Raw genomic sequence first — 19914 nt, forward strand, 5'->3', positions numbered from 1 at the left:
AGGAAGAAATCACATAACTAATATTCTTCCCCTTTGCCACACCCACACCTGGCAGCTGCAGGCAGGAGGCCCACCCTTCTTCTTCAGTTGTGTGCCTCTCCGGCAGCATCAGAGACTGCCAGGGGTTGTAAGGCAGGTTCAGGTAGATGTAGGCTGTCTTCTGTCTAGGGTGGTCTCTCCAGCTCGGAAGGCCCACTGAATCATACTGTAGCCAGAGGCCCAAACAAATTCTAGCCCACTAGAAGATTTGGATGCTTTCATGGGCCTGAGATGGCCAAAAAGGGCTCAGATTCTTTAGCAAGAAGAATCTATGCCCAAACAGAATATAAACTCTGAGGAAAGAGGATGAGGTTCACTCATTTTTGAATCCTTGTTGATGGAACACCCAAGTTCCATGCTCTCTCCACACTAAACCTTGGATGCCTCTAATTGAAGAAGAAAGAATTAGAGGAGAGTTTTGTTTAGTGAAATCTCTCCCTAGTATAGATTGCTGGTAAAGAAGTTTTCTGCAGTAACGTAAAGTTTCCATCTCAGAATATATTTAAGAATTCATTAATTTCCCATAGATGTCTGAGCATTCTCTATGTGCCAAACATCATTTTAGTCAAGTGTGGATACAGAATTAAGAGAGATGAGTCCTTCACGCACAAGGCATAAGGAAAATCTACAATGAACTTGAAGCACCTAATACAGTCTTGCACCATGTTAAGTGCTGTGAAGGAATAAAGCAGCTTTAGGGAATAAAGACTGAAATCATGTTGTAGTGTGAGTATGTGTGTGTGTGTGTTTGGGCCATTTTAAGGTAAAGGGCTCAGAGGAGGCCTCTTGAGGAGGTAAAACTTGGAATGCAAACTATGAAACAATCTAAGAGAATGATATTTTAGGCAGAGGAAATAGCAAATACTAAAGCCCAAGAAGGACAGCAGATGAGGCCAGAAAATAGCTGTGGACTAGATCACACAGTGTCTCTTAAGACATGGTAAGAACTTTGGGTCTCCTTTAAACTTTGACAGAAATCCAAGGAAGAAGGGAAATGATACGAGAATCTAATCATCGAAGATCACTTTGACTATTGAATGTGCAAAAGGAGCAAAGGTGGGCTCCCAGAGACAAGTTAAAAGAAACAGCAGAGTCCAGTGAGAAATGCTGGTGGGATGGCCTAGGATTAGTAAAACATTGTGATGTACTGGATTTGGGATAGATTTTGAAAGCAGAGTGGACAGGACTTGCTAACAATCTGGACGATGTAGTGGGAGAGAGAAAGGCTGACATCTAGAGAGAGGTAGATACACCATGAAGCTAAGAAAGCTCAAGTTGCAAGGCCACTCACCTAAGAGGACACTTTTCAAGAATTTGGGAGAGGCCCTACAAATGTCATACTTGTGTAATCCTTTTCTTAAAGAGGACCTCCAAAAGCCTAAATCCCCCTTAGTTTCAGGTTTTTGGTCAAGCAAAAAGGATAACATTGACAAACTGAAAAAGTTGCTCAACTTATCCCCAAGGCACACAACTTCTGGAAGCAACACTGACCGAAAATAACTGGGACATTAATCAAGAACATCTCATAGGATGCAATTACAAAGCAACTTTAGTTTTGTCTCCTACATTCCTTATTTTGTTGTTCATTCCTTGTGCCTAGATGAAAACTCAGAAACTTGTTTTTTTATACCTTTCAATGGCTTTAAATATCTTGAAATCTGAATACTTAAAGCTGCACAGTCTCAACTCAAAATCGGGGCATCTTATTCTCATTCAAAGGTAAGACTTCTCCCCTCCTCTCCAGCCAGGTCCTGCTGTCAGGAGCAAGACTGCAGCTGGGAAGAGGAGCGTAGTTGGCTTCTCAGACCTTCCTTTCCATAGTCAGTCAGCTGCTGTCTCTGATGCTTCTGGGGAATGAGAGGGAGGAAAAGGAAGGGAAGCAGGAAAGTTCTTATTTGACTGGCACAGTCATAAACTGGCATAGAATTTTCAGAGCCTGGAGATTATTAGAGCTGGTTTTTCTTTTGTGGTTTTTCACTGATTGTTCAGGAACCTTCTATCACTAAGGTGGTCTCTCTAAATTCCCTCGATTCTTTTGAGTGCTTCTCTATTCCACCTTGTTGCCTAGGTCCTAGGAATGTGACTGTATCTCAACTTTTCTTTGTTGAGAGCTGTTTGTCAATGCACAGAGTCTTCTGTAACTAAGAAACTCCAGTCCCTGTGTGCAGAAAACACAATGTACAGTCTACATCTGGTGAAAAGGAAACATGCAGGCATCTTTTTACAGCAAAATTGGGGGTGCAGGCCAATCCCAGAACACTGATCCATCAGCTCATCCATCAGCAGCTACACGTTGGCCTTTTATCTTTATGCAGGATTCCCGCACAGTCACTGTGAACTTCTCAGACTTCTGGCAACTCACAATTATCTTGTGAGTACACTCTCAATGATTTTAAAGCACCTGCCTTTTGAGTTGGGAAGAAGGGGAAGCCCCATCCAGCCTTCCCCTTTAGAGAAAGGCAGGATTCACAGCACATAAACAGCTCTCACCAAATGGTCCTCTTCTTCCCCAAGTCCTCTTTTCTCTTGCTGTAAGACAACCAATTTTTGGCCACCTTCATTTTTCAAATTCAAACCAGTGTTCACTCTCATAACTGATTTTAATATCCTCTTATGCAACCATTGCTTAGCGCAGTCCAGCTTCATGGATAGATAAGAATGACTGTAGTAAGCTTATCCAAACATTACAGATTCAGAGCTCATATTGTCATTTTAACTAATACTTCATCATATCCTAATTACATTCATTACTCTTCTATACTCATGAGCTTAATAAATTTGTGTAACTTGTAATTCTTTGAATTCCAAAGTAGGCAAGGGCATGTTGATGAGAATGTTCAACCAGCTCTCTACACTGGCAGTTGGCTTATTCAGGGACACCCTAAGAAAGCAAGATTCTGTTTACAGAGATTTTCTGAGTTTACTCTGGAATCCTTCAGAGTTACTTCGTTTCTCACCAGTCACAACACAAGTTAGGACAGTAGACAAAAGAAATCTATGTCCTTAGTCATCTTCTCTGCCAGAAATGCTCAAACTTTATTGTGCATATGAACTTTCTGTGGAGTTTGTTTAAATGCAAACTTCCAGGCCCTGATCTCAGAACTTCTGCTTCAGTGAGTCTCAGGTGAGGCCCAGGAATCAACCATATGACAAGCACCCAGGTGATTCTGAGTTGGATCTGAGTCTCAGATCACACTACGAGAGAAGATCTCAATATACGCTCATATCTTCTCCCTTCTTAGGCAGGAACTGAAAATTATGATTTGATTATGGTTTTCAGCAAAATCATCCTATTGCATTTTCTCCAGTTCCCAAAGTGGTGTCCCCTGGCATTCTCACTGGCCCCTCACTGTATTCATAGCCACTAAGACAACAACATAATGAAGCTTTGTATCTTGTCTCTTGATTCTCTTGTTCCCCTGGCCTTATTTTTTTTTTTTTTCATCTTATTTCATGTCATGTCTCCCTATTTCTTCTTAAACAGAAGACTGCTGATACTGGGACTACACCAAGTAGGAGAGAGTGTATGGACTTCCTTTCATCTCTAACCACCTTGAATTCCTGTTGATACATTTCTGAAGACCTGAGCCATTGCCCAGAACTCCCTGTTTTTATTATTGAAGGACAATGGGACTCATAAGGTCATAGGTAGCTTGGCCAATTGACTGAGAGGGTTTCACTCACTGGGAAGCTTAGCCTGAAGACAAGGGAGAGAGCCAAGTAGGACCAGAGTTTCACAGAGTAGTGTCATACCCTCTTCATGAATCTGTCTAGACATGGGCTAACAGTTAAGTAAAATTCTGGTTTGTTCATTCAAGTTAATTGGTTTACATAAGTTACAGAAATTCTGACTCTGAATATCTGCAGTTCTCAAAGTGAGCTTCCCATGACTTTTGATGGAAATGGTTTTCACAGCCACATTTTTCAGTACCCTCAGAACCCTATCAGCATTTTCATCTTATTTCATGTCATTTCTCCCTATTTCTGCTTATACAGAAGACTGCGATACTGGGACTATTTCAGCAAACTTTTTTCCTTTTTGAACTTTTAAGACAAATATCCGTTATCATTTTGTATACTTGTACATCTTATTCCCACCTTTTTCCCATGCCCATCCCCATACACACACACAAAGTAGCCCCAACACAATCTCCTTCTGCCTCGCCTTCCAAGATGAAGCCTTGCAACTCTGCAGCAGGAGCGGTGGGCCGAGAGCCAGCATCACCTGTCAGAAGAGTGTGGGGGCGGCTGGAGTAGGCCCAGTGCGTGACTTGCTCGAATGGCTTCCTGCTGGTGGAAAACTCCGGAGGAGCTAATAGGAATAGAAGGAAGTGGAAAGGGAAGACTGATGCATATTTGGAGAAAAATTAAGGATTGGACCTAGGGGTTCTATAAGTCCTCTAGGGTCTAGGTAGGCTGCTCCAAATAATTGCCAGGCCCAGGGCAAAAGTGAAAATAGAGGTCCACATATCATATGACTAAATGTTGTGAAAATACAACACAAACTGTTCAATAAAATTGTTCTATCTTCCCATCTTAATAAATATAAATTCATAACAACAAAATAAAAATTTGTTTGAAGTCATGCTTTGTATCTGACCAAAGATAACTGAACTTAATTGTTATCACACAAGTCTGGGTGTTCTGTGATAGTGGCCCAATATAGTGGCCTAGTGATATGTGGATGAGTAATAAAGACAGACATAATTTATAAATGGCTAATGCTCTATAAGATTTTTTTCCTTGTTTGCCTTCATTTCAGCAAAATCATTAATTACATTGTTTAATCAAAATTATCCACATGATTTAATGCAAAACAATGTGGAGGTTCCTCAAAAAATTTAAAGTAAATCTACCATATGATCCAGCAATTTCATTTCTGGGATTCCCAAAGGAACTGAAAATAGGATTTTGAGGAGATATATGCACTCTCATGCTTACTGCAGCATTATTCACAATAGCCAAGATACAGAAACAGTGACCTAAATGTCCATCAGTAGTGGCTATGGAATATTTCTCAGCCATGAGAAAGGATAGCATCCTGCCATTTGCAACAACATGGACGAAACTTGAAAACATTTTGCTAAGTGAGAAAAGTCAGACACAAAAAGACAAGTACTGTATGATATCACTTTTATGTGGAATCTAAAAAAGCCAAACTCATAAAAACATAGAGAAAAATTGGGCTGCCAGGAAATAGGGGATGGGGAGACAGGACAGATGTTGTTTAAGAGTACAAACTTAGAATGAGTAGGAACTAAGCTCTAGAGACCTAATATGCAAAGTATAGTGAATAAAGACAACAATGTTGTATTATAATCATCAAAGTTGGACTTTAATTTAACTTTAATTATTTCAACCACTTGAAAGAAAATATAATTATGTAATATGATAAAGGTACTAATTATTGCTACAATGCCAATCATTTTACAAAATATAAATGTACCAAATTAATACATTGTACACTTTAAATTTATTACACAATGTTATATGCCAAATACATTTCAATTAAAAAAGCCACATAATATGGATTCTACTGACAGTGATGACCTAAAGGTTTGAAAAGTAGAGCAAAATTGTAAAAAGTCCAGGGTTTGACTCTTACTGAGCTGACTTTGTCACATGTTTACCATGAATGTATCACTGTGGCCCCAGGGGATGGAATGTTCTGACTGGCCAGTTCTTTTTCAGCTCAACAATCACAAAGCCAATGAGAAGGTCTTTCCTTCATTTACACCTCACCCTCCCACTGCCATCTCTCTGAATGAGATGTAATTGAAGTATTTTTTAAAATTATACTTGTGGCAACATTTTGAAATGAGACATGTACTCTTATTAAATTGCTAAAGAAACTCTTGCTTTGCATTTATATATAGTTCAAAAATGTGCACAACTAAAAATATATGACTTTAGGATATATCCATAAGTGATAAAATCTATAAAGAAAAGAGGGGATAAAACACAAACACATACTCACACAATTCAGCCAGTGGTTACCAGGGAAAGAACGGACAGGATAGGATCAGAAAAGGCTCAAATGTGGCATCAAAATGCTATTAATATTCCATTTCTCAAAGTGGAGCCAGGTACAAGGGTGTCCATTTTATTATTACTTCTTATTTCTCATGCATGTTATAAATATTGTATTATGAATAAAACAATAGAAAAAATCAATGAAACCAAGAGCTGGTTCTTTGAGAAAATAAACAAAATAGATAAGCCCCTAGCCAGACTTATTAAGAGAAAAAGAGAAAGTACACACATCAACAGAATCAGAAATGAAAAAGGAAAAATCACAATGGACCCCAAAGAAATACAAAAAATTATTAGAGATTACTATGAAAATCTATATGCTAACAAGCTGGAAAACCTAGAAGAAATGGGCAACTTCCTAGAAAAAATACAATCTTCCAAGGCTGACCAAGGAAGAAACAGAAAATCTAAACAGACCAATTACCAGCAAAGAAATTGAATTGGTAATCAAAAACTACCCAAGAACAAACCCCTGGACCAGATGGATTCACCGCTGAATTTTATCAGACATATAGAGAAAACATCATACCCATTCTCCTTAAAGTTTTCAAAAAAATAGAAGAGGAGGGAATACTTCCAAACTGATTCTATGAAGCCAGCATCACTCTAATGCCAAAACCAGGCAAAGACCCCACATAAAAAGAAAATTGCAGAACAATATCCCTGATGAACATAGATGCAAAAATACTCAACAAAATATTAGCAAACCAAATTCAAAAATACATCAAGAAGATCATACACCATGATCAAGTGGGATTCATCTCAGGGATGCAAGGATGGTACAACATTTGAAAATCCATCAACATCATCCACCACATCAACAAAAAGAAGGACAAAAACCACGTGATCATCTCCACAGACGCTGAAAAAGCATTCGACAAAATTCAACATCCATTCATGATAAAAATTCTCAACAAAATGGGTATAAAGGGCAAGTACCTCAACATAATAAAGGCCATATATGACAAACCCACAGACAACATCATACTTAACAGCAAGAAGCTGAAAGCTTTTCCTCTGCAATCAGGAACAAGACAGGGATGCCCACTCTCCCCACTGTTATTCAACATAGTACTGGAGATCCTAGCCACGGCAATTAGACAAAACAAAGAAATACAAGGCATCCAGATTGGTAAAGAAGAAGTCAAACTGTCACTATTTGCAGATGACATGATATTGTACATAAAAAACCCTAAAGACTTCACTCCAAAACTACTAGAACTAATATCTGAATTCAGCAAAGTTGCAGGATACAAAATTAATACACAGAAATCTGTTGCTTTCCTGTACACTAATGATGAACTAGCAGAAAGAGAAATCAGGAAAACAATTCCATTGACAATTGCATAAATATTCTTATGGATAACATTTAATTTTAAAGGTAAAATAAAAGAAAATCTAACCTTAGTTTAATTTGAAACTTTGGTAACTAGGAGCTACAGAGTTTAAAGAGAATGTTGTTTGGCCATAATAGTAATTATTTATAGGACATATTTGAGAGACCCGGCTCTCTGCCTTTCCTTCACCTTTTGCCTTCTGTTGATCTGCTAGGCCTGCCCTGAGTCCATGAGCACAACTGGAATGAGTTAGAGGGTGATTCCAACACCTCCTGCCCAGCAGTCTTAGCAGCCATGGCAGCACTACCTACCACTCATGGAATATTTATGAGAGGCCCCACTAAGCTGGGTGCAGCTCCAAGGTTGTGCCATTGTGCATCTGTCCAGTTGTTTTGGATTTAAGAAGAAACAAGAAAGACCAGAGTATATTCTCTTTGGCAGGCTTCTCCTTAATGTCCCTGTGAACTTGGAGAGCCATGTGCAAACACATCTACAATCTCAGATGCTTCATCAGCGATGAGACTGTGTGTTATGGACTGAATGTTTGTGACTCCCCAAAATTCATATGTTGAAGTCCTGAGCCCCACATGATGTTTTTTTAGAGATGGGGCCTTTGGGAGATAATTCTGGTTAATGAGATCAAGGGTGGGGCCTCCTAATGGGATGAATGCCTTCATAAGAAGAGACATAAGAGCACCTGCTCTCTCTTCCTCTCTCTCTCTTATCTCTCTCTGCCATGTAAGGACATAACCAGGAAGAGGGCACTTACCAGGATCAAATGAGCTGGAGCCTGATCTTGGACTTTTCAGCCTCTAGAACTGTGAGAAAATAAATGTCTGTGGTTTAAACCACCCAGTCTGTGGTATTTTGTTATATATGGCAGCCCAAAATGACTAATACATTATGAAGTCACTATGGTTAACTAAACAGAAAGGGGATATGCAGCAAGACTTCTTAGTCCTGAACACACATAAATCTCTCAATAAAAAACACAGTTTTTTATGAAAAATTTGGGGCATTATTCTGTTACATTCCATGTGTGGTGAGCCACCTTTGGAGTCACGTGCCTGGGGTGTCTCCTGGGAGGTCCAGCTTCCCTTTGGCTCTGCCATGGTGGCTAAGATTCCCTCCCTTAGAGTCACTCTTTAAAGGACTTCTGGAAAATACATTCTTCAATGGAGTCAATCTAAAGGAATGAAAAAAACTTGTAATGTATTCAGAGGGATAACCTGGACAGTGAAAAAATTGTTTCAGGTTTCTCACCTGATTCCCACAGGGCTCATGAGGTAGGCAAGGTGGACACTAGTATTCTTGTTGGACAAACTGGTATCACAGAGGATGGATGAGAGGCTTCCTTTAACCTACACAGGGTGGCAGATCCAATATCCTAGAAATGCATAACCGTCCCTCAGCTTCCTTAGGATCAGAGGAATAGAGTAGGCAGTTACTTACTGAGCTGGGACCAGTGCAAGGGGATGGAGCGATCCCGAGGGATCTTTGATCCAAGCCGTGAGAGAAGCATGATGCAAGGAGTTACCCACTTCCATCCTGGTATGCAGCTCACCCAGGGAAAGTGTTCCTGCCTGTGCGATGCAGAATTAATACCAACACCTTCATTTCTGGTTCTGATCTCTAATACTGTCCAAGTCCCTTCTCTGTGCACTTATAACAGCTCTTTAAAGTCAACAGATTTTCATAATATATTGTATTTGAGGAATATACATTGTCATTGATTAGGCTCAAGGTGATTATTTTCTTATTTTTGTAATACGTGCATGTCTCTGTATGTGTTCCCTCTGTCTGAAAACCCCTTCCTTTCTGTCCCTCCACCACTACCACAGTCACCCACACAACTGGCTTGGCGACTATTCTTTCTTCAAAGTTTGGTTGAGAAGACACAAGCCTATGTATCTGATCAGAGCTATACATAATAATTATGCATTTAAAGTATGCTAGAAGTTAATTTACGAAAGTAAATTAGGTGATTTGTGTTAGGATATATAGGTGACCTTTTGAGAAGATCATTATACTGATTTTATCATTTAAAAATACAATAAAGTACTGTTCAAAATATTTTCTTCTGGGAATTCCTCTCTCAAACTAACGGACCCAAGTGGCAACTTTATTCCTATCGCACCAGGTTTACTCTGCTCTGCAGCCTTCCAAAAAGAAACAGCACATGGGCCCTGGAGCTATTCAAATCCTGCTTCTTGCTACTTTCTAACAATGTTTATTTAACCTCTCTGAGCCTGAGTTTTCTCTTGCATGTAGGACTGAAATAATTGCTACCTTGGAGGGCAAGGTAAGAACCAGAGATAACCCATGTAAAGTCACTGTTACAGTGTCTGGCATACAGCTGGTACACAGTGCATGGTGGTGCTCACCTTGCTGAGCATGCTTTCGTGCCCAGCAGTATACAGTCCATTTCAAATCCCTGTATCCATCAGAGGCTCCAGCATAAGATGCTCAAAAATTGTTTGTAGAATGAATAAATGAATGAATGAACAATGAATGGGTACAAGGAACACAGTCATCTCGTTGAATTAATCAGTAATCTGCTGCAATACTATTATCAATGTCTTCTAGCTTAAAGCCCACCTAGAACACACCTGTACTTAAATAAGTTGGGTTTATGATCCCCACAGCCAAGAAGAATGTGCATCATGGGAAACAGGGAGGCATCTCAGTGGAGCATCAAGAACTTACAGGGTTTACGCTTTATGTGAAAAGGCTTTCCGGGAGGGCTTAAGGAAATGGGGTTTTGCTCTAGTTTGGGTGCTGTCAGTAAGCGGGTGGAAATCTATGATGAGCCTCTTAATCTTATCTAGAGAGAGAAAAAACTAGAGTGAGGTTAATGCTCTACTTGGTAAATAGACAGCAGCTACTTGTTTGAGGCAGGATAGGGGGTTGGGGTCATTGTGTGGTTCATGATGTTGTCAGTGTTCAAGTGCAATGGTCTTGTTTCGATCCATCAGTGGCACAGAATAGCCTTCTCAGATGCTAGTGTTCTGCGAAATTATGTGTAATTACTCAACAGGAAAACACCAAAACCCAGCTGTAACTATGAGTCTGCTCCTCATGTCAGGGAAGTGTTTCTTCTCCTCACTCTGGAACAGCTCTTGCATAATAGGATTTAATTATTGAAAATATGTGTCTAAGGGCTGGTGTCTATCCCTCTATGGGACATTTATTTATTTTTCACTGACTTTTAGCTAAATCCTTACATTTGGGCAGCTGAGTGTTTAATATTTACCAAGAAAATCTCCACTTAGTGACTCTTCCTGTGCAGGTTCAGGTTGGAAAAATAAATGAGCATAACAACATAGCACAAAGAACCAAATCAAGGCTTTTTCATTTTCTTGCATTATATGAAGCTATTTGGTTACAGGTCCAAAAATAAAATAGGGTTTAGAGCAAGAAATGAAATAGGTAAAATCCCAAAAATTCCAGTACAAGTTAGACTCAAGCAAAGGCTATAGTGAATGTCACCAAAAGCAGTTCATCAGATGATATCAGCATTATACAGAAATAGAAATAGGAGTAGGTTGATCTGTCTGAAAACCCCTTCCTTTCTGTCTCAACACACATAAATCTATTTTTACATGCCTATTTATTGCTTTCATCCAGTATATACATATATTTTATACACACATACATTGCTTTTTAATCCTCCCAATATTATAAACTGTATTATATCATTGCACAGGAAATGATAACTGAGGCTCAACGACATAAAGTAACTCTTCCAAGACTGCCAGTGGTAGGGGACAGAGCTGATATCAGACCTCAAGACGGCAGACCACCCCCCACAGCATCACTCACTCCACTCCTTCCCAGGGTGACTGCCAACAAGTCATGGATGCTAGCATTAGAGTGAGGTCAACCAGAACCAACCAGTCTGAGATCATAAGTAAGAAACTTACAATTTTGATAACTGTCATTTGTTCTGAGGTTATTTTAAAGTGAAGATGGATAATGTTGTCAAGACAATCACAAAACTAAGGTGATAAAATGGAACCTAATAAGAAATGCATTTGAGTTTGTTTTTTATTTGTTTTGTATGTTTTGTTTTGTTTCATTTTTCATGGTGGTGCTGATGCAACACTGTCCCATGGAGAAAGATGTGAAATCCAGTAGACATACTGTTTAGTCACCAAAAGGCAATGCCAGCTTTAGGTCTCTAGGCAACAGGAACTGAGACAGATTTAGAAATGCAAGAGGTTTATTGGAAAATTTGGGAGGAGCGGGGTGTTGGCGAGAATGCCCTTGAAAGATGTCTTAGTCTATTCAGGCTGCATTAACAAAAATATCACAAACTGGCTGGCTAAGAAACAACAGACATTTATTTCTCACAGAGACGGAGCCAGGGTGAAAGCAAGGGCTCCCCTTCCCCTACCTTTCCAATTAACCACCACAAAAGACAAAGAGGGAAAAAGAAGCAGGGTTGGGCAGAAAATCTTTCAACCTCAAGATTGACCTGCCACCTGTAAAAGGAAAGAAAGGAGGAAACAGGATTGGACAGGGAAAGCTCTGACAGATCTCTACCAACCCAATGGGTCATTCTGAACCCACTGAGCAGAAATGGCAATTTCCGAGGAACCCACCCTGGTCACTCATTGGCTGGGAGTTGCCCAGAAAGAGTGTGGCTTCAGCTCCAAGGCTTGGCAGATCCTGAAGGAGCTGAAGTTGGAGGCTGTCAGCCAACTGCCCTCCCTGCATCTGGAAGGCAAATTCTTTCCTAAAGAGAGATCCAAGGGGTCTGTCTTCATGGCTCGCTCAGAAGGTGCGTGCTAGTAAGGAGTGGGAGTCTTCCTTAGGTCTGTGGCCACCAAGGTGAACTGCCTCCAAGTACATTCCCTTCCTTAGTCCTGCGTTCATGTCCATTAAGCAGCATTCAGATGGGTCATTTGGTTTAGTAGATACCCCAATGCTGGAAAAGAGAGGATCAAGGAAGCCAACCCAAAGTATAACAGCCAACTAGGAAAGGTTACCTGTCAAAGTAAAGAAACAGACCATTAGAGCAGCATTGCTATTGGTCCACCTCCTGATTTTACAAGTGGGGCCAGTCCACGGCAAGGTGAACTCACTCGCCTGCAATCACAGAACGGTGGAACTAAATAGAACCCAGGTCCATGCTACCCACTCACTCTTGTTAAGGAGCATCAGTACACATTAGACCAATCACCCCTGCATAACTAGGTAGAAAATCTGTTCCTAAACATGAAATGCTGAGTACCTGATTTGGATGCTGTTCATCATTATCAATGCTTAACAACCCATGAGATCTTTCCAGAAACAGCCTTTAAGTATGGCTCACACATATCACACTTGCTTTAAACCAGGCATTTTTAATGGCTTCAAATTTTCAGTCCATTAATGTTGTTGTAGCTGAAACAGATCCATAGATGCCAAGATAAATTTCTTCCAAGGTTCCTCTCTTAAGGGTTTCCTAGCTTTCACAGGCTTCTATTTTGAAAACTTAGTAGAAAATTCTGTACTCTTAGGTAAAATGTTGGTGTCTTGTATGGTGACTCTACTTTGAGATCTTAGCCAGGGATCATGCATATTTTACAGCCAAAGTCTAAGGCATATACAGAAGAGAAAATAATTAATTTTTGAATTGTTCCTTATGTTTAATATTTCCTAGAAAATTCTAAGTTTCAGAGTTGCTTTTATCAGATGGCTATCATCCTATATTTATCATATTTCATAGTTTTATGAATGTTAGAAAATACTGATAATTTATGATGACTGACCTCTTAACAATTTGTAAACAACTCACTATGTTTATCAGACTCAGTGGCCAAATAAGGGAGAAATAATCTTCATTAAAATGAGATGGTATTTCTACTCTCACTCCCAGTCTCAAATAAAAAATCAGATAATTTTTCATACTGGCTAAACCAACATGCAGACACCTAAATATTGTATGAAATAAGGTGCACAGAAATCCCATTTGGCCAAGGATGTCTCAAGTTTTGATATCCTGTGATCATTTAACTTCCTCTGCTTTGTCTACTACTAACTCCTTGGCTCATCCCAACATTTCCCAGTCACGTTACTTTTCCGTCCTGCACACCTATCTCTTCCAGGTCTACCAAAGAAGGGGACCTCATTTTACAGTTTCTCTCCTCATGATTATTCATTTGCACCCTGTTTCTTTTTGCTGTAGTGTTTACCAGAATTTTAATTCATTATTAGTTGGGCACTTATTTATTAAATGTCTATCTCTCTGCAAGATTATTGAATCTCTAAGGGCTGTATTTTCCTTGTTTTCTGCCATATTCCAGGACCTGACACTACTGGGGTTTTGGTAAATACAGTTTTCTTCTTTTAGACTCAGATGCACAAAATTGGCCCATCTTTGTATCCTCAGTTCATGGTATACAATCAATACTGGCCTATGCCAGGTCTTTCTCTAGTTTATCCACTCGTCTTTCCCACCCACATTTTTTTTACTCCCACTCACATTTCTCTCACCACCTACATCAACATTAGTGTATTTTGTATATGAAATGCCACTTGACATCACTGGAAATTACCAGTATTTTCTAACTAATGCTCTAACTATGCACTGGTTACCTAGACTGGTAAATATAATTGAAAATTACATAATGTTGTTTTGTTCACTATACATACTAAAAAATTCAAGCCATAGGTGTGATTTCAAAAATTTTCCAAAATGAGCACACCCACGTCTGTCATCCAGACCAAGAAACAGAACATTGCGAACACCTCTTAGGAGCCCTGCCTGTGCTTCCTTCTAGACACCACTATCTCCAAGCAAGATATCCTGGGTTTTAACACTTTCATTTTGCCTGCTTTTAGCTCTTTATAAGTCAAAATCACATCATAGATACTCTTATGATTCTTGCTTTTTTTCCTCAACACAATGTTTGTGAGATCGATCCTTACCATCGCCTGGAGCTGTTGTTTATTTACCTTACTGCTGTACAATATTCCATTATATGACTATATCAGAATTTATTCTATCTTACTGTACTTATTTATTTACCTTTAATTTATTCCTACCTTATGAATTGCTTCTTCATATTCTCTGCCATTTTTCTTTTAAATTTTCTTCCTTTTTGTCAATTTGCATAAGTTTCTTACATATGCTAAATACTAATCTCTCTTTAGTATTGGAAATATTCCCTTCCAATCTGTTACCCAGATGTTAATTGTCTATGGGGGTCCTCATTGTACAAAAATATTTAGTTTTGCTTTTATTTAGTCAAACCGGCTGGCTTTTTTTTGGTTTTGTTTTTGGGGTTTTTTTCTTTTGCCTTTAGTTTTTGAACTTCTGAGGTCTTAGTTAAGGACAGTTAAATTACCATGAGAGTTGCAGCTTTATGTCTCATAATTAAATCTTAAATCCACTTTTTTAATGCTGTGTGAGGAATCCAACTTTATTTCTTTCCATATAGTTAGCCAATTTGACCTGATTTGTGATACCATTGCGGATACATAATACATATCCGTGTAAGCATAAAACTGTTTCTGGACTCTGTTCCTGCACTAGCACCACATTAGTTACAAAATAGAACTAAAAGGTAAGTCTCTGCTCTTTAAATTTTCTTGGTTATTTGTAGACCTTTATTCACCTACATAAGTTTTAGAACTAGTCAATGTTCTCCAAAATAGATCCTACTAATATTATAGTTGGAATGACATTGAATTTATAGATAAATTTTGGGCAGATTGATATATTTATAATAGAGATTGCCTAATCCATGAACATGGTCTTTCTCTACATTTTATTTCCTAAGTTTTCTGAGGAAATTTTTAAATGGTTATGTTAAATGGTTATAGTACCCATTGTCATATCTCAGAGAAATATGCAAGTGTAAATAAAATGCTTCATGGGAAAGATACAAACATAAATTGCCCTTTGTATATTATAAATGGGATGGGATTGTGCCTCTTTGTGGCTTAGAGAGCATAGAAGTTGTGAAAAACAGTGTAAACTGGGAAGTTATGGAGTCAGGCAGACCAGGAGTAGAATTCCAGATTCTTTACTCACTGGCTGTAGGAATTTGAGCAGATTACTTATTGTCTGTGCCTCGCTTTCCTAATCTCCTGAATAGAAAGAATACCTTTGCAAAAATGAAATGTGAAAAATGCCTGGCACATGGTAGGTGTTTGATAAATGTCAGCTTCCTTTCTCTTTCCTTAAGTTTTCTCCTGGGAATCAGTCCCAGAAAAACACTAACTTTGCCATTCTCCTGCATTTTGATAAAGCTGTGCTCATCTTAATATCCCCACCCCTACCCCAGTCTTCTCTCACTCTTGAGACAAGAAAATAAAATGCCTTTTGGTCTTAGAAGAAGCCAGAGACTGATATTTTCCCTTCTTTATCTTCCTGTTTCATTCAAATACTAAGTCCTCAGACCCTGAATACAGCTGAACATGATCTCAGCCAGGAGTGTGTCACTAGTATATAAGCACAAAACTCTCCTCCACCCCAGAACAAAGTCCTTGTGTGTGTTATATTCTTAATCATAGATGCAATTGTATTCAATTTTTCATGTACATTTAAGTAACTTTCCATCTCTCCTTTGCCATATTGTTTTGTTTAATTCTTGCATACATTTTGCAAGTTGCAAATATATATTCATGCTAGTTTATGCATTTGCTGTCTCCCTCCTCCACTAGACTGGAAGCTCATGAAGATGGTGACTCTAATTGTGCGAAGTGAACTGTACCCTGCCCAGAGTATTCAAAAATATGTATTGAATGTGTGACTGAGTTTTTTTAATTAATTGATTATCCAAGTATGAGGGTAATGTACTGTCAACCAAGTAAATAATTTTCTTCATTTTCAGAATTCATAAATGGACTTACATTGTTTCTGAATATCCACATTAATGAAGCAGACCCCCTTGGGTTTTCAAGGTAGAGATTTCAAATGATGAAACTGCATAAGGCAACACTAGGTATCAGCCTTGGTTAAAATTAATTCTTCTCCTTCCATACCATTTTTCATAAATGATGTCTAACCATAAAGCATAATTCTATACACACAGTAGGTATTCAATAACTTCTGTTAAATAAATAATTAAATTACTATTAAAATGTAGACACTAAAGTCAGATTATTGCAAGAAAGTAACAGCAGATTGTCAAGAGAAAAAAAATGTTGAACTGGTAATTAATTGGATACCAAGGAAACTGTTGTGATTCAAGGAAACATAGATGAGATGGGATACATGGGTCATGTTATGTGTTGTGATACACTAATATAAATACTATAAAATTCCCATCACATTTCCATGTTACACACACATACACATGTGTGTGCTCATGCACAAAAGTTACTCCATTAAAGTTCATGTAATTGTTGCATAGGAATACCAGGGAACCAGATTTTTAGGTATCTTAATTGGTACAACTTATACTTGAAAGCCTGTAAATGCCAGGTTACAGGGGCCTGGTGAAAGGAACTGAGTGTTCCCCTGGGAATCCCTAAATTCCCACACCCTCTGAGTTATGGAGGTCACCATAGCAACATCTGTGTACATCACTGCTTCAATGTGGATGGGCCACAGCTGCTAAGCCCTACTGGGGATCCATCACACCCTGTCTGGCTGCATATTACGTCACAGTCTTATTCCAATATTTCTGAGAATCTCTGATCCCAGGAGAAATAATGTCACGCTGAGTTGAGTAGCATACAGGATAGCAGTATGTCATTAACTACTTAATGGTTCTAGGCTGACAGTCATTTCAGAAGGCAGTCAACTGCACCTGAGAGGTGTGGCCCCTCCAAGAGGCCCAGAGGAAAAGGCACTCAGCAAGGATGTCCAAGGCTGAGCTACCTCAGCCAAGGAAGCTGGGCAAAGCTTCATGGTGCCAGGTCACTAACCACACTTTTGTCAGGGGTGATAGGCCTTTCCTGATTGCTGCAACTTAAAATTAAGACATGTAGGCTATTCCTCGGGTATCTGGGCAAATGCCTATAAAATTGTCCAATTTCAAAAATGTCTAAACACAATTGGGAAAACACATTACAAAGATATTCAAGTAGGAGAAAAAGATCCACACATATTCTTTTCACGGGCTGCCAGATCTAATCAGCCATCACTGAAGATGCAGATATTAGGTAAGTTTTCATTTCTAAGGTATGATCTTCTAAGAGTGAAACCTAGTATACCCAAAGTCTTACTTGTTAAGACCCTTATTTGGATGTGTTGAAAAACCAGCCACCACTTCCAGCACATATGTTCAGGTTGTACACTGTGCAAGTGTGCGATGTCTAACAGGGCACCATTCACATCATGCACACATACCAACATTTGAGAGCACAGGAACCAGTGTAGAGATTCAGCCTTTCAGCCAAGTCCTAGAATAGCAGGCAAGACTCCCCTCTACATAAACCCACAGTGGCATATAAGGTCATGCACATACTTGGGATAACATACATGTACATTAGTACACACATATGTTCACAGCTGTGTCCCATCATGAGCCCATGCTGGGTGTTCCCCAAGTCACATCTCTTACTCCTCTTGCCCACTGCTCTCAGAGTCCATTCCCTACTCACACCATCCAACCTGCTCCAGTCATCTCACTTGTGGTGAAGAGGAAGTGTGCAAGCTGCTAGTGTCCAGTGTGTGTCACCCAAGTGTCCAGGGATCTGTGAGTCATCCAGACAGTGGGTGTGTGTGCATGCTGCCAGGACTGTAGGCTGCTGGGGCTTTAAAAAGCATATACTGATGAGGTCAAAAACACTTAAGAACAGAGAGTAGATATTCTGAAGTGTAGCATCGAAAAGGAAATGCTAAAAAATGGAGTTTCAAGGATTTAACTATCCTTTTGAAGTGTCCTTTTGAAGAAAGAAGGGGAAGAAGGCTTGATAAGAGACCAGTGTGATCCTAACTGCATTTCAGTGAGCCTGGAATTACAGAGAGAAGAGGTGTGAGAGGTGCTCAGGATCTAGGGCGAAAATGGAACAGCAGTGAGAACTTGAATTAGCTGTGTCTGGAAGGCAGGCTGAGGTGGGAAAGGATCAAGAAAGTGAACAAGGAAGAGAGCAGCCACTTAGGGGTACAGAGTTTTAGTTACTTGCCTAAGTTCACATAACACAGGTAGTTAAGTAAGGGACAGAGCCAGGTTGAATGCAGGTCCACACTACACTGCCTGTAACACTGCTGTTCATGGCCACTCAGCAAGTTCTCCTGGGGCTGTGACCTCTGCTCTTGATCGGGTTCTCATCTAGAGAATTGCAACTTCTTCCAATCCACCTCTGTTCCTTCTCTTGGTCTGTTGAAACCCATTTCCCAGGAATTGCCTAAACTAGAACCATCTTCCTAAAATCTGACCATGTCATTCTTCTGAAAACCCTGCCAGGGCTTTCTGCTCACTCCTGCAATGGCATGCCTGCCTCTCCGCGATGTGACTCCCCCAGCCCCTGGAGCCTCATCTCGGACCTCACTGCCCACATACTAGGCAAAACATGGACACTGAATATTGCAAAAGGTTTTCAAACCCCTTTGTGTTTGCCCACCTTTGTTCATCTCTGCCAGCAATATTCTGTCCCCCACCTCCCACAGTGACAGCCTTCACGCCTTAGCACAAGCTCTGCCTCCCATCCCTGGGATACCTTCTCTGACTCCCCAGCCTCAGTGAGGCCCCGCTCCAAGTCCCCGTGATACCTCGCACCTCTCACCAAGCTTCCACTATAGGGAACCTTCCTCAGCTTTTAGGTGCCTTTCTCCCTCACTAGATTTTGAGCTGAGGGCAGGGAACATGACTGACACATGTTTTTTTTCTTCCCAACATCTATACAAGAACTCTAGCTGCTCAATGAGTGTTTTTCTGGACTCTAAATTATATCAGTATAAATTCCTCAGGTCATCTATTGGGCTGTCTATTATTTGTGCACCTAAATCCATCCAAAGTTATCCTCCCCGAAATCTTCCTGTGGGATGCAGCCTTCATCGCTTGACTAGTTACGGTTTCCTCTCTGTCCTAAATGCACACCTTTCATTTCTATAGCTCCCTTCCCCTGAAGCACAACCCTGTTATTGTCTGTCGAGAACCTACTTCTCCTCCCTCATCCAGTGCAAGGATGAACCTCTGCATGAAGCCATCCCTGACGGCTGGTCCTCTTTGTTCTTTCCTGTACAGCAAGGCCACTAAATACACACCCAGTGGAGGAAGCTGGTCGTACATGGGCAGGGCTTCGTGACTGCTCAACTCCCCTCCAGGACGGATGGTGAGCCAGCTCGATTGCCGGAGTCCCCGAATGCCAACACCCATCGGCCTTTTCCTCCAACAGGGAAGATTCTTCCAGACACATGATCCTTCACATTTCTAGCTGGGTGTATACCTCTGGCTGCAGCTTTTGGGAAAAGGGGAAAGAAGGTTGTGGAACTCACCCTGCAGCATGCTGATACTCGTTTCATTTCCAGTTTTTGCTCCTGATTTCTCATGGGCCTGTGTCCCCCATCGCTCAGGTATAATTTGAATCCATATTTTCCTTTGCCAGAAATCCACCCATCTGC

The 19914-nt window shown here is 40.0% G+C and overlaps 1 protein-coding gene across 1 annotated transcript in view; it reads right to left on the minus strand.

Moving 5' to 3' along the window:
* Positions 1–19669, minus strand: part of BTC (betacellulin) — an 82585-nt gene extending 62916 nt beyond the window's left edge. Inside the window, exons 1-2 of the mRNA XM_057503246.1 lie at positions 19454–19669; positions 49–205 (exon numbers count right to left, since the gene is read on the minus strand). Coding sequence (XP_057359229.1) covers positions 49–205; positions 19454–19669 — 373 coding nt within the window. The remainder of the gene's footprint in view (positions 1–48; positions 206–19453) is intronic.
* Between the last annotated feature and the right edge of the window lie 245 nt (positions 19670–19914).

Source organism: Manis pentadactyla, chromosome 5 (assembly GCF_030020395.1).
Source record: "Manis pentadactyla isolate mManPen7 chromosome 5, mManPen7.hap1, whole genome shotgun sequence".
NCBI classification, from domain to species: domain Eukaryota; kingdom Metazoa; phylum Chordata; class Mammalia; order Pholidota; family Manidae; genus Manis; species Manis pentadactyla.